This window comes from Leptodactylus fuscus, chromosome 1 (assembly GCF_031893055.1).
Source record: "Leptodactylus fuscus isolate aLepFus1 chromosome 1, aLepFus1.hap2, whole genome shotgun sequence".
Classification (NCBI taxonomy): domain Eukaryota; kingdom Metazoa; phylum Chordata; class Amphibia; order Anura; family Leptodactylidae; genus Leptodactylus; species Leptodactylus fuscus.
In genome coordinates, this window is record NC_134265.1 from 102207835 (window position 1) to 102223846 (window position 16012).

At 40.1% G+C, this 16012-nt stretch overlaps 1 protein-coding gene across 1 annotated transcript in view; it reads left to right on the forward strand.

Annotated features, from left to right (window-relative positions):
- ADGRD1 (adhesion G protein-coupled receptor D1) overlaps positions 1 to 16012 on the forward strand; it is a 550408-nt gene that overhangs the window by 407559 nt on the left and 126837 nt on the right. Inside the window, exon 17 of the mRNA XM_075274895.1 lies at positions 8328 to 8439. Within this exon, the coding sequence (XP_075130996.1) occupies positions 8328 to 8439 (112 nt within the window). The remainder of the gene's footprint in view (positions 1 to 8327; positions 8440 to 16012) is intronic.

Genomic DNA, 16012 nt, shown 5'->3' on the forward strand with positions numbered 1-16012 from the left:
GTGTCTTGACTTGCACCTATTTCAAAAAGGAGTCTGGGAAAACCCATATGGCAGTCACTATTTTTACACCACAGCCTACCCTCGTTCTCAGGATAAGTGCAGGTCCCAGAGCTGAAAGCTGTTATAAGACATGTATGGCATATCCTCTGAGAATTGCAGTCACATGGCTTATCTATGGGGAAAGCAATCATGTAACTGACCAAATACTTTGGCCTGACACTTTGTGATAACTACAAGGCAATGTTTCATGTTCAGCTTTTCCATGTTAGGCAAACAATTGCTGATTACTTAAAAAGTCTGTAAGTAAGTATGTAAGTATGTATTTTCTGTACCTTGGATTCTATTACCACATTACAGAGATAGATCAAATGTTGTTGTAGTTTCATGTCTAATTTTTACAAGTCCAGTGGTAGAAAAATAATAATAAATAATAATAATTATATATTTTCTGCCAACCAAAGAGATTAATCTATGTTACAAATAACTAACATTATGTGATTTATGTATGATGGAAAATTCATCCAATACACCACAATATATACGGTAACAAAGTCTCTTCTATAGTATTCTACTAAATAACATAGTGTCCATCATTAATTATTGCCATCCAGAAGAAATCCATGTATAACTTATTGTATAGCTAATTAAAATATATACAGTATTTTGGGATAGTACCTGTCGCTATAGGTTGAAGATGAATGCTTCCTTAGTGGAAGAAATGATGTAATGACTGTTTATGCCATTCTCAGGCTCGGAGAAGCTACTGAAGAGCGCTGTAATTATCACATTGCATATTAGCAAAGCCACTAATGGGCAGAATTGTGGTGAGAAGTCTGATATTCTTCAGAAATTATTTTACAACCTAGATCATTAGGCCCAACATGAAACACTCAGCTCTTGTTTTTGGTTCTATAAAAGTGAAATTGTATTTTATTAGCATTCTAGGGGGAAAATGTGTCCACGTGGAATTATCTGTCTGTTTAGAGAATGTGACTCATTCTGAATCTAGACTTTTACAGGTTTGCCCATTAAAGTGAACATTTGCTATTTGTAATTAGTTGTACTAGTTAGTTTACTTTAACAACTTTTATTCAAGAACATTGCCGAAAATATACTGTAAACTTATTATGTTCAAGTTATGTGTGAAGGTCCAGGTTACAAAACGAGTTTGGACTTTCCCAGGGTGCCCTGTTTCCATTTTATGGGGGATCAGACTGCTGTTGTGGGAGAAACCCAGACTATATAGCCAGACTGCCATGAAAAGAAATACATATATCTAATACAGGTTGTTGTGTCTAAATTACACAGTCCATTTTGTCTTATAACAGGTGATTCAGACAATAAAGATAGACTACACAGCATGGATAAGTACAGACTACTCATACAGGACATGGTCTAGCTTACATAGATAGACTGATGTTTTGGGGATGACTCACACTACACATTTCTTATCTCGCTGTCATTTGTGGTACTGTACAGCACAATTGTGAATTTCCCCCAGTGAGTCGACAGACACATCACAAAAGTATTGTAGAACTAAACTATCAAATGACATTATAGGAGGGCCCTTATACTTATATAACTACATGCAGATAACAGTTGCTACAATTTCCTTTGTAAGAGAGGAACAGAAGTGTAGCAGCTAGTATGTTAGGTACTCATTAGGTTTCCTGTTGTGAATCATCAATGCCTCCATTGCTAAGATGTCACCTTTTTATCAATATCCAAAGGAAGTCTTTGGATCAATAAGGGAATTTCATCTTAATTCTTTGGTGCAATGGCAACACTCTCATTGCTCCCAGGAATTCAATTGCATATTGATAAAAAGAGCAATATTTTGGCAATGGAGGCATTGATTCACAAGGGGAAAACTTGGTGATCCCAAACTACACTCACCGGCCACTTTATTAGGTACACCTGTCCAACTGCTCGTTAACACTTAATTTCTAATCAGCCAATCACATGGCGGCAACTCAGTGCATTTAGGCATGTAGACATGGTCAAGACAATCTCCTGCAGTTCAAACCGAGCATCAGTATGGGGAAGAAAGGTGATTTGAGTGCCTTTGAACGTGGCATGGTTGTTGGTGCCAGAAGGGCTGGTCTGAGTATTTCAGAAACTGCTGATCTACTGGGATTTTCACGCACAACCATCTCTAGGGTTTACAGAGAATGGTCCGAAAAAGAAAAAACATCCAGTGAGCGGCAGTTCTGTGGGCGGAAATGCGTTGTTGATGCCAGAGGTCAGAGGAGAATGGCCAGACTGGTTCGAGCTGATAGAAAGGCAACAGTGACTCAAATAGCCACCCGTTACAAAAAAGGTAACCAGAAGAGCATCTCTGAACGCACAGTACGTCGAACTTTGAGGCAGATGGGCTACAGCAGCAGAAGACCACACCGGGTGCCACTCCTTTCAGCTAAGAACAGGAAACTGAGGCTACAATTTGCACAAGCTCATCGAAATTGGACAATTGAAGATTGGAAAAACGTTGCCTGGTCTGATGAGTCTCAATTTCTGCTGCGACATTCGGATGGTAGGGTCAGAATTTGGCGTCAACAACATGAAAGCATGGATCCATCCTGCCTTGTATCAACGGTTCAGGCTGGTGGTGGTGGTGTCATGGTGTGGGGAATATTTTCTTGGCACTCTTTGGGCCCCTTGGTACCAATTGAGCATCGTTGCAACGCCAAAGCCTACCTGAGTATTGTTGCTGACCATGTCCATCCCTTTATGACCACAATGTACCCAACATCTGATGGCTACTTTCAGCAGGACAATGCGCCATGTCATAAAGCTGGAATCATCTCAGACTGGTTTCTTGAACATGACAATGAGTTCACTGTACTCCAATGGCCTCCACAGTCACCAGATCTCAATCCAATAGAGCATCTTTGGGATGTGGTGGAACGGGAGATTCGCATCATGGATGTGCAGCCGACAAATCTGCGGCAACTGTGTGATGCCATCATGTCAATATGGACCAAAATCTCTGAGGAATGCTTCCAGCACCTTGTTGAATCTATGCCACGAAGAATTGAGGCAGTTCTGAAGGCAAAAGGGGGTCCAACCCGTTACTAGCATGGTGTACCTAATAAAGTGGCCGGTGAGTGTATATCTCTACTGTACTGATATGCTGAGTTCTGGTGACTGATTCACTTTACATGTTACCAGACATAGATGTAATCCTGGCAGTGGTGTTTCATTTCTTAGGTGAATGTCCCACAACAGCCTATTTACCTATTTTCTTACAGGTGCAATTTTTGGCAAGCACCTAAAGCACAACCGCAGATGTCTTGTGTTCTGTCAGTGCACACAACAGGACCTGCTCAGAATACACGTAACTAAAGTCTCTTGACAGGGAGCTGATTTGATATACTGTATATAATTTCCTAGCTCCTCTCCGCATCTCAAATGCTACAAGTGTTCTCAAAATGTCCCTACATCTATATATACCCACACTGGCTTCGTACAATCATATGTATTTCCCACCAATTATGAGACCTATGACATATATACCAGATCACTATGCCATATCAGGGGTTTAAAACTACAGCCTGCTTTTACAGGGTAGAGACAGCACACACAAACACAGGACTGTGCAGCCGGATGAGTTTGTTCTTTTAGCTTTAACCTGGAGTATACTTCGGTGTTTATTGCAAATGTAATTACTTTTAGGTTTACCAGCTTTTTCTTTAAACAGCCTGCTCCACATAGGTAAGATTAGCATCATTAAAACCTATATCCCTCTATGTGACCATTAATTCCTCATGATATTTTGGATACCAGTGAAGAAAGTAGACAATGCATTAAAGAGGTTTATGACTAGCTACATATCACCATTAAACCTACAATTTATATACAGTGATTTTAACTCGCTAGAATGAGACAGAAGGAGAATTGTTCTTCGGAGACAGCTGAAGGAAGATCTCAGATTTAATATTCCCCATGCAAACAGACTTCAGTGAATCAGTACATTGTGCAAAGTGAAAAAATGGAAACCGTCGAGGCAAGAAAAACATCATTTTAGATTAATCCATGGACATTTAACACATTTAGCAAAAGGTTTTGACCCACCGGACTTTTGGAAAGTGTAGATGAATTGTTTATGAATACCATCTGCACAATAGCAATGCGTTGCCAGGGTGGAATCGTTTCATTAGATTGTCACTGGAGGCTGTTGAAATGTTAACACATCAAGCGAAGGCAGTTTTCTTGAATTTAAAAGCTTGCAGATCTACATTGATGTTAAAGTGGACTTGTCCGTAAATGACATTGAAAAGGTCTTCCCGAGGCTTGTCACCATTGGCAGAAGTACCTGACATGTGTTGCCTCATGGACATGGGACAGATTGTTTCTGTGGATAGTTAATAGTCCTGGCAGTATGGTGCTGTAGAGACCACTTAATACTGTATATTATAAGTGGTTCCATATGGATGGTGATAAATTCATGGGTAAGGCATTGGAATATTGGCACTCCCACAGAGCCATGGATTTGTATAAGTTTCACTTTGGCATTGTCATAAATAAGCAGGGAGTGAATTGATTTCTGCACATAAACCATCTGTTCTTACAAAGGATATTTGACAGTTTGTGGCCTGATTACAAAATCGCCAGTCATTGTATTGTTTTCTATCAAATTCTAATTCCAAAAGCTTTAACACTCCAATATCCTGCAGTCAGATGTACAAATAAATATCTGGACTTTCTGTACTGTTTCGTTATAAATACAAATGTTTAGCATAAAAATAAACAAGGCAAAATTAACTTTCTAATTAAAACCATATCTCTCTTTGCATTGGATTCCCGTTCTGTATTTCTCCTATTAATACAGATTGCAGAGGAACAATAATTTCATTTTCACTGGAGATGATGTGAGAGCAACTATACAACTTCCTAAACTGCGGCCATGGAATTGCATTGTAGGATGGGGTTGAGCCAGGTGGTGGTTCTAAACCAGGGATGTCAGAATAAATGTAAAAACAGTCAGGATAACCTCGGACTCTTTCCAAGATGGCACTTCATTCTTTCCCATCTCCTCTCTCAAAGCAGGCAGCTTGTATAAATGTAAAAACAGTCAGGATAACCTCGGACGCTTTCCAAGATGGCACTTCATTCTTTCCCATCTCCTCTCTCAAAGCAGGCAGCTTGTATCTGCTCAGCAAAACTCAGCACGCGTTTCCACATCTTAGCTGCTAGGTGAAGACACCCTTACCCACCAACCATAGGCTGGACCATGACTCTCACAAACTGTGTAGTGTTCTTCCAAACCTAATGGAACAGTCCAAATACAGCGATTATTACATATCATATACACTCACCGGCCACTTTATTAGGTACACCTGTCCAACTGCTCGTTAACACTTAATTTCTAATCAGCCAATCACATGGCGGCAACTCAGTGCATTTAGGCATGTAGACATGGTCAAGACAATCTCCTGCAGTTCAAACCGAGCATCAGTATGGGGAAGAAAGGTGATTTGAGTGCCTTTGAACGTGGCATGGTTGTTGGTGCCAGAAGGGCTGGTCTGAGTATTTCAGAAACTGCTGATCTACTGGGATTTTCACGCACAACCATCTCTAGGGTTTACAGAGAATGGTCCGAAAAAGAAAAAACATCCAGTGAGCGGCAGTTCTGTAGGCGGAAATGCGTTGTTGATGCCAGAGGTCAGAGGAGAATGGCCAGACTGGTTGGAGCTGATAGAAAGGCAACAGTGACTCAAATAGCCACCCGTTACAACCAAGGTAACCAGAAGAGCATCTCTGAACGCACAGTATGTCGAACTTTGAGGCAGATGGGCTACAGCAGCAGAAGACCACACTGGGTGCCACTCCTTTCAGCTAAGAACAGGAAACTGAGGCTACAATTTGCACAAGCTCATCGAAATTGGACAATTGAAGATTGGAAAAACGTTGCCTGGTCTGATGAGTCTCGATTTCTGCTGCGACATTCGGATGGTAGGGTCAGAATTTGGCGTCAACAACATGAAAGCATGGATCCATCCTGCCTTGTATCAACGGTTCAGGTTGGTGGTGGTGGTGTCATGGTGTGGGGAATATTTTCTTGGCACTCTTTGGGCCCCTTGGTACCAATTGAGCATCGTTGCAATACCAAAGCCTACCTGAGTATTGTTGCTGACCATGTCCATCCCTTTATGACCACAATGTACCCAACATCTGATGGCTACTTTCAGCAGGATAATGCGCCATGTCATAAAGCTGGAATCATCTCAGACTGGTTTCTTGAACATGACAATGAGTTCACTGTACTCCAATGGCCTCCACAGTCACCAGATCTCAATCCAATAGAGCATCTTTGGGATGTGGTGGAACGGGAGATTCGCATCATGGATGTGCAACCGACAAATCTGCGGCAACTGTGTGATGCCATTATGTCAATATGGACCAAAATCTCTGAGGAATGCTTCCAGCACCTTGTTGAATCTATGCCACGAAGAATTGAGGCAGTTCTGAAGGCAAAAGGGGGTCCAACCCGTTACTAGCATGGTGTACCTAATAAAGTGGCCGGTGAGTGTATGTGGAATATAATACAAAACCTGGGCCTCTGTAAGTCCTGAAGGAGAACTTGAGTTACAGCAAGTATGCAATTGATATAAACAAAAGGATATATGTACAAGGTAGTTGTCTAGTCAGTAGACAATGAAAAGGGGGCTTTAGACAGTAGTGGGGCTCATAGGCAGAGGTAAGTAAGTGTCCCAAAAGGGAACAGGGGTGATGATATAACAAGGTAAATAAACTGAGGCAGTGTTCACAGTTCAACACTATAAGTCATACAATCAGGGAAATGAGCTCCAGCCCAACTTGGGAATATTTATAAGTGCAGGAATGCAGAGAATCTCTCCAGGGAGTGCAGGTGTGACTGGAGGGCAAAATGCCTGGGGCTCACTTTAGCCAGGTAGCCTGCAGGACACAGCATTTGATGGCAACAAACCAACTGCAAACTCCTAAATCTCCTTAGATGATGAAGAGGAGGCTGATGATGGTTGTGGTCTCTGCCACTTGACTAGTTCCTGCAGCCTGGTCAATTTCTGCAGCCACGAGTATAGATATGACACCCAAAAGGTGTTTCCATCCAGACTGGTGATGGGAGTAGGCCTTCTCCTCCTCAATCTTCAGCTTTTTGGTGGTATATCAGTCGGCTCAGTGGGGACTTGAGCCCCAAGTCACGGAAACAGCTTGGGCAACAGCAGCAATCTACTCCACCAATGCCATTAATTCAGGGTTGTTTTCCCACAGTCTGGTCTCTGAATCCGGATTAACACCCTTTACAGGTAGTCGATGTAACATGTTAGTCTCTCAGAGAATCTCAATAATTTTACAGGCTTATCTTGATACTGGCTGGTGGGAGTCCTTAGCTGTCTTTAGAATGATTATAGATATATACATTTCTAAGATGGCATCACTCAGGAGGCTTCTCTTGGCTGTTCTGGTCTTGGGTTCATCCCACAAGAGCAAGTGGCTCCTGATTTGCTTCTTTTGTCAGCGGCTGGGAGATACTTTTGGTTCAACTGCAGTTTCTAGGACCTTTTGGTTTTAACCACCACAGGTTCTTTTGTCAGGCTGAAATTAACCTCTTCAGAGCTGTAGGAGAATGTTGTCTAATGCAGCAAGAATTCCACTGGTCATTAACCCTTCTGGGGCTGGTCTCAGGGCCACAACTATGTCGCAGAGATGTATACAATAATCCAGAAATGGCTGAACATTCAGTCTGGGCAAAAAGCAGTGGTGCGGAAGATTTGCAACAAATCTACAATAACATGCAAAATTCAGGCTGTTACTATACCATTCTTGACTTTGGCTCAGAAAACTGCAGCAAAATCTGCAACAAAAAAAATCTGCATTTCTGCAATGTAGGGCCATAGTCTAAGGAGCCTGGAAACATCGCTTACCAGCCAAACTAGAGAGCCATTTGTATGCAGCACTATCTGCTCAGAATTCAGGTTAGCTATGCTATGTCTACTAGCTGAATCTCTGTAAGAAGAAAAAAAACAAACAAACTTCGTTACAGCTACACAATTCTTGTTTTCTATCTTTCCTTTTTTGAGATTTACTAAGTCATTTTACTGTTTCAATAAGCTGTACAGAGCTTTCAGTCCAGGAAGGGAACAGATAAAGACTGAACAATATTGCACAATTAAGATAATAGCTAAAGATGTGATCTAAAAGCACTATTCATCTAGATTTCACAATTGTATTTGGATGATTGTTTTACTTTTTAGAAGTCCAGAATCTTCATGTACTATATATGCCTTGTGTGCTGTATCTTTAGTACTGACTCAAGTATTCCTTGTTTGTATTTTGTTTCATAGCTCAGTGAGCACAATCCGAAATCAACGCTATCATATCCACGCTAACCTCTCATTCGCAATATTGGTTGCCCAGATCCTGCTCCTCATTAGCTTCCGCTTTGTGCCTGGAACGGTGAGTGAAAACATAGAACGTTATTAGCTAAAGATTTAATATGGACATGTTGGGATTCATAATTTATTATCTTATATAGCTTACACGTTTGTATAGTGTTGTGCTGCCTTTTTTAAAGCTAGCCATACACATTAGATGTGCAGCATATCGACCAATCCTGGAGGCAGGACCCACTGACAATTTACTATATATGGGACCCTCCTGACTCTCCCGACAGCTGACAGGACTTGTATTTAGTCCTTCTGTTCTGAGGGATTACTACCAAACATCTTTCCTCTCCCATATAGGAATATTTGCATCTCAAGTGAGATGAACACACAGCTATCTAATGTGCATAGCCAGCTTAAGATGCATCTTTTTTCCATAAGGAACAAGAATTATTACAATCTATAGATACAGTAGCTACCATTGTACTATAATCCATTATCACTGTGGAATGTATGATTCATAGTAATAACCCCAAAGGTGTAGGATGCATACTGGCAAAGCTGACTGTACGCTGAATTCAGTGCATAAATAGCAGTAAATAACACTGTGGAGGTCAGAGGACATGAAAGGTCCTCGTTACCATCCTATGGTATCTGACAGTCTGTTTTCATATAATTGTTGTGATTAAGGCAATGACGTCACATGATTTATTAGAGTTTAATTTATGGTGGCTGATGTAAACCAAAGGCACTAAGAAAATAACATCACAAACTGGATAGACTTGCCTTGTCTTTTCTTTGCCCCATGTCTTACCTCTCATGGCAGAGCTTCCACCTGCCATTTTTCAGCAGGATAATGCTCCCTCACAAAAAAAAACCCTGGGTGGTCACACACAGACACATACAGGATAGTTAGCATCCCATATTGTGAGTGATGTATATACAAAGACTCCCTAATACCATGAACAGACTGCTACACCGAAATGCTAACATATCAAATGTACAGAATACATACATTGCATTACATTTGGGTTGAGCGATCAGGATCGGAAAAGATCAGATTCAAATCGGCGATCGAGTAAATTTCATGATTTCTGAATTCCGATCCCGATCTTTTCCGGTGGGATCGAGGTCAGAGGTTATCTCAAGATCGGCTTAACTCTATGTATATATCATTTATAGGGTTAAGTGATTGGGATAGGGAAAGATCAGATCCCAATCGGCGATCAAGCAAATTTCATAATCAGGATCAGCTGGAAAATGATAGGACATCAGATTTGAAAATCGATCCTGAAATCTCAAGATCAGCTCAACCCTAATTGCAATAGATATATTTGCACATGAGTGTTTTGTGGCAGGGATTATTGAACGTATCTTTACTTTCCCACCAGAATCTGAAGAGAATAGAAAGTCAATAAATGAAATAGGGTTAACATAGTCCACTATATACTTAGTCTAAGGGTCCTTCAATTCATCTGCTTTGTTTCAGGTTTCTTTGTGACAGGGTTTACATCAAATCTCATATTGTCTTGAAGTCTTTGTAATTAAAGTTTATTTAATCCTATCCATAATGTCAAAGCAGCATGGAGCGGCAGACTTGAAGACTTGACATTTAAAACAACAGAAGCAGAAAAGCCGAATTCTACAAAAATGTAATTTTTCTTTGTACAGCTCAAAGTTTTTTTTTGCTTCTTTCTTCAAAGCATATCCCTGGCAAATAAGTTAAGAAAATACACACTTGGAAGTTACGTCTGACAAGCCAAAATAAATGTTTGTTGCACAAACCAATTGTATTCGTAGTCATCTGGCCAAATGTAGCATAACTAAGTATTGAGGATCCAACGAGATTCAATAAACCCCTCGGCGCGCTATGGCCAACATTTTGTATGTCGTAATGTTCTCTGTCTGCCAAACCTAGGAGGCTATAAGCTCGATTTACCAAGTAGACTATTCAGCTGTCCCTAAAGCCTTACTTACTCCCACACGGCTGTTATGGTTTGTAAGAGATATGTGATTCAGTCTGGTCCAAAAACAAGATATTTTCAGAATCATTTATATAACTTTTGACAGCCTAGTGAGCTACAGAAGGACATCTAACATCTCCGCGATTATACATGACTATATGTCAGATTACATTACCTCACTAATACACATGATCTGTTTATACTATATGGGGATTTCTAAGCCGTACGTGCGTTTAAATACTACACTATACTCCAAGTTTTTGTTCATGTTTTGGCGATACTTTTTTTTTTAAATTAACGGGATAGTTCTAGAAAGTGTTCATAGGATACTCTATCAATATACATTTTGGTACAATTAAAAAAAAAAATGCAAAAAACCCTGTATTTATAAATTGTGTATACAATGTGTTTTTTCCTTGATACTATTAATGAGGAATACAGCAGAAAATCATGATGAAATGGGCATAACCATTACCTATACAACATACTATAGTTATAAAATACTGCCACGAGCCAGAAAACCAAATTGAATGAGATTTCATAAAAGGCAAAACTCCTTTTTAGCTACAGTTGTGGACAATCCTTCTGCTTCAGACGTTTTCACGTAGAAGTAGTTTCAAAATATATTGCACAGCATATGTTATACAGTATGGCGAGATGAAGATGAGATAATATTGTATTTAGGTGAAAATGTCCACACAATACTTGTAGTCTCATATATCTGCTACTCTCATAAACTAGACTCCATTTTATTTTACTGCAAATACTACAAGGCAACAACACCTATCATAACCTCACGGCCAAAGGAAATGATGTAATATAAGTAGAAGGACCTCATTTTCACTTTAGATTTCTCATTTGGTAACATAATGTAACAGAACGCTGGAAAAGTATAAGTGCCGAAAAGTCTCAATATGTAAGCAATGCTCTGAAGATTTGACGTGGATTTCAGTGTCGATACCATGTTGAGAGCTGTGCCAAAATTAGTTACAACTTGCATACCAAGTGAATAGGGTTTTCACAAATCTGTACACATACTACGGACAAAATCCATGAGCATAAGTAAAATACTATATATTCCAACAAATTCCACAGTGACAAGGTAACAAATAAGCCAAATAAACATAACCCTATTGAATGGGGCTGAAGTTCGGATAGTTTCTGCTGTGATCTTGAAGTAAAATACATGTCAGCTTTGCAATATACAAATCTGATGTGTGAATGTGCCTATTACACATCTGCAGTAAACAACCAGAATGAGTCATGGAAATTTATATCCCAGCACTGTTTCGTAGCAATGTTTAGGGTGAGGCCACATAGGACTGGATTGAACATTTAGGGTGAGGGCATATAGGACTGCATTGAACATTTAGCGTGAGGGCATATAGGACTGGACTGAACATTTAGGATGAGGGCATATAGGACTGCATTGAACATTTAGGGTGAGGGCATATAGGACTGCATTGAACATTTAGCGTGAGGGCATATAGGACTGGACTGAACATTTAGGGTGAGGGCATATAGGACTGGATTGAACATTTAGGGTGAGGGCATATAGGACTGGACTGAACATTTAGGGTGAGGGCATATAGGACTGGATTGAACATTTAGGGTGAGGGCATATAGGACTGCATTGAACATTTAAGGTGAGGGCACATAGGACTGGATTGAACATTTAGGGTGAGGGCATATAGGACTGCATTGAACATTTAGGGTGAGGGCACATAGGACTGGATTGAACATTTAGGGTGAGGGCACATAGGACTAGATTAAACATTTAGGGTGAGGGCACATAGGACTGGATTGAACATTTAGGGTGAGGGCACATAGAACTGGATTGAACATTTAGGATGAGGGCATATAGGACTGCATTGAACATTTAGGGTGAGGGCACATAGGACTGGATTGAACATTTAGGGTGAGGGCACATAGGACTAGATTAAACATTTAGGGTGAGGGCACATAGGACTGGATTGAACATTTAGGGTGAGGGCACATAGAACTGGATTGAACATTTAGGATGAGGGCACATAGGACTGCATTGAACATTTAGGGTGAGGGCATATAGGACTGCATTGAACATTTAGGGTGAGGGCACATAGGACTGGACTGAACATTTAGGATGAGGGCACATAAAACTAGATTGAAAATTTTGGGTGAGGACACATAGGAGATGGATTGAAAGCTCGAGGCCATTGTGCAGCTGCTAGAAAGCTGCAACAAACAATGCCCCAAATGGTACATACAGGAAAAGCTGCAGATTTCTTGTAAAATTTCCTCTATGCTGTGAAAATCCGCAGCATCAACATATGCACACAGCTTTGAATTTGGAAATGAATTTGAGGAGGATTCCAGATAGGATAGGCCATAAATATCTGATTGGCTGGGTGCTGACAGCTGGCTCCTGCACAGATCAGCTATTTAGGGGTGCGTTCTGTTACTGAAGATAGCAATTATCCATATTTTTTCCTTTTTCTACAATTTAGAAGAGTTGCTTAATCCTGCAATCAGTGAGACAACCAGAAACACTAAGAATTTGTGAGATATAGGATTTACAAAGATTGAATAGACATGTTATGACAGCATTTTAAAAGCAATGAGGGAAAATACTTTGTAATATCCTGAAAACTGTAAGCTAAGAGCCTGACAAATTGCTTTATGTATTATCTATTTGGACACTGTGTAAAAGTCAAAGGCTTTTCAAGGCAATGATAAAGATGCTGGACAAGAGTGGGTTAAGCTGCATTGAAGAAATCACTTACGGAAATTATGGAAAGGTTACTCTTTATTTAATATATTATGCCATCATCTGCTCTTCATTACTATTATAATAGAGAGTTATTATTCTGAACTTCACCAGCCAAAGGATTAGAATACAATGGAGTAGTCAGAATACACTGCACAAATATGTATCCTATGTTTACAAGGCAGGTTTAGTGTTCAGCCATAACAACCTCCGCTCCATGTAATTCATACAACTGCCTGCTCTCATGTATTGATAATATCAATGTGATAATGTGGGAGCCATCTGAATAAAAGAAAGCAGCTTTGTATCGATGGCAGCAGGATATCTATATCAAGAACAGTGAAATTTTTCCAGTTTTGACGTCAAGGAAATAGGAGAAATTGCTGTTGAAAATCTGTAGAAAAGATCCATCTCTGCGTCTGTCCTGCCAAATCATTTTAGACTTAATACTACACCTACTTTCTAAATGCAAATTAGTTTATTGAATGTCATTAATAACGTATGATATGTAATACAGACTGTGAGCGGTCTAAGGAAAGGACAGTGTAACCTGTCATGGCTGTTACTAAGTCATTTACTTCTATTAGGTGGCTGTGAGTTTATACACGAATAGGAAAAGTAGAAGATAATAAAATATAATATCAAACTAAAGATGAAAAATCTAAACCAAATAAAAAAGTAAAAATGCCAGTAAAATATATCACACCGATTTAAAATAGGGAAATACAGCATTGATACGATAGAAGGGTACCGGGATACAAAGCCATATTGATGGTGGTAGCTGGAATGGAATAAATTATACCAAAAATAACACCAAGCCTAAATAGTTATAAACAATAAAAGGTTAAATAGGTGAAGATATATCTCACTCGCATCTAATAAATAAACTTGCCCATAATACCACCAAATAAATATATGTCGAATGCTGCTGTAAAGGTACATTGATAGGCCAATCCAGGGACCCCTAATATAAATAGTATTGGCCAAATAGCAACAAAGACCTCATAAAGCATTACAACTAGAGATGAGCGAACACTAAAATGTCCGAGGTTCGAAATCCGATTCGAACAGCCGCACACTGTTTGGCTGTTCGAACGGATTTTGAACCCCATTATAGTCTATGGGGGGAAATGCTCGTTTCAGGGGTATGCAAAATTCGATAAAATTATACTTACAAGTCCACGAGTGACGGTCGGGCTGGATTCCCCTTGAAGTCTTCTCCTGGCGCAGCGCCCCCACGGCGTCTCCCGGCTGGAATTCACTCTGCCTAGGCATCTGCCCGGCCCGACGTCTGAGCAGAGCCGACTGCGCATGCGAGGGCATGCCCGCGCATGCACAGTCGGCTCTGCCTAGGCCGGATACCTAGGCAGAGTTAATTCCAGCTGGAAGACGCCGCGGGGACGCTGCACGGAGAAGACTTCTAAAGGTAAGAGAAGAACCAGCGTTGATTGGCAGAATGTATAGCATTCTGCCAATCAACGCTGGTTCTGCATCGAACCTTAAACGTTGAAGAGCTAGTAGTGTTCGATCGAGTACAAGTATCTCGAATACCGTAGTATTTGATCGAACACCTACTCGATCGAACACTACTCACTCATCTCTAATTACAACCCTTTACGCAAAGAAATATAATATGTAGAGCATCATTGCAAGTATGAAAATCACACCAGCCACCAGGCTAGTCAGAAGTGAGATATACCAGAAATAACGCCAGGCAGGAAGGGAGTCTTCCTAAGCTGCTGAATATCTTCCAAGTTTATGTATTCATTTATATACAGTGGCACCAACATATTCCATAACATCCAGATTGTTGATACTTACATTGGTCCCTGTCCCTATTGCAACACAAAATTTAACTCCAGCTTAGCCTACGTTTTGTAGAGTGTGGGATGAAATCAGACTATCCCATTGGAAACCAAGAATAATACAGGGAGCAAACACAAACTCCATGTAGATCATTGGCCCAGCACGTCAAGTCAACAGTGATACTACTAGCCATTGGGCCACCAAGTATAGTAAGGCAGTGCAAGGAACCAGATCAGATCCTGAGATCAGGAACGTCTTTCGAACATTTGGGTTGGGAAACAATTTCTTTATCTCAAAAGTCAGGATTCAGCTTTATTGTAGGCAGTTGGTATTAAATAGATGACTCATTTATAAAATTGTAATATGTCACTGTACATGAGCCCTTATGCACTGCAATAATAATATGGAAATCAGACAATATTTTGGAGCTGTGAAGGTTGGGCATATTAAAATTTTACTTTCTGGTAAAGATGGAAAAAACATATTTCCATAAAGGTATATTTCACAGTTATTTTCTATGTGTCATTGGCACATTCTGAGTACCTGTTCTATCCACATTACCTTTATATTACCTTGTAGTTTTTTTTTTTTAACTGTGATACATATAGAATAAAAAAAAAAAAAAAAAAAACTCTTGGTGCTGCATCTCAAAGCTGGCATTATTTTCCACAGGGTCTACCTATGATATACTGTATATAGTATAGGCACCGCTAGTGATAAATCATGGAGATATTTTCTGTAACGTTCACACCATGAGTTGTATGGCCCTGGAATTGTTTTACATGGCATTAAAGGGGTTAATGGCACATGCAACAAGGAGTTAATAATCTCCTGAAGACTGACCGCTTCACAATTCTGTCACATAGCCATTAGTCACAACGCCCAGACTTGGGATACAGAATGTGCAGAAAATAAGGGTCCAATATGGATCTGACATGGAAGGTCTCCCTCACATGCTTAGAAAGTCTTTTTTATAGAAATGAGCCGGATATGATGTAACAGGGACCAGTTACTTATAAGTTGCAAATATCTATCTTGGGGTTTCTTTGTTGCTTGGATCTTCACAGGAACACATGGTTGGCTTTCTCTAGCAATCTTTTGGGGTTGGTCACAAGATAATAGTTAACTAT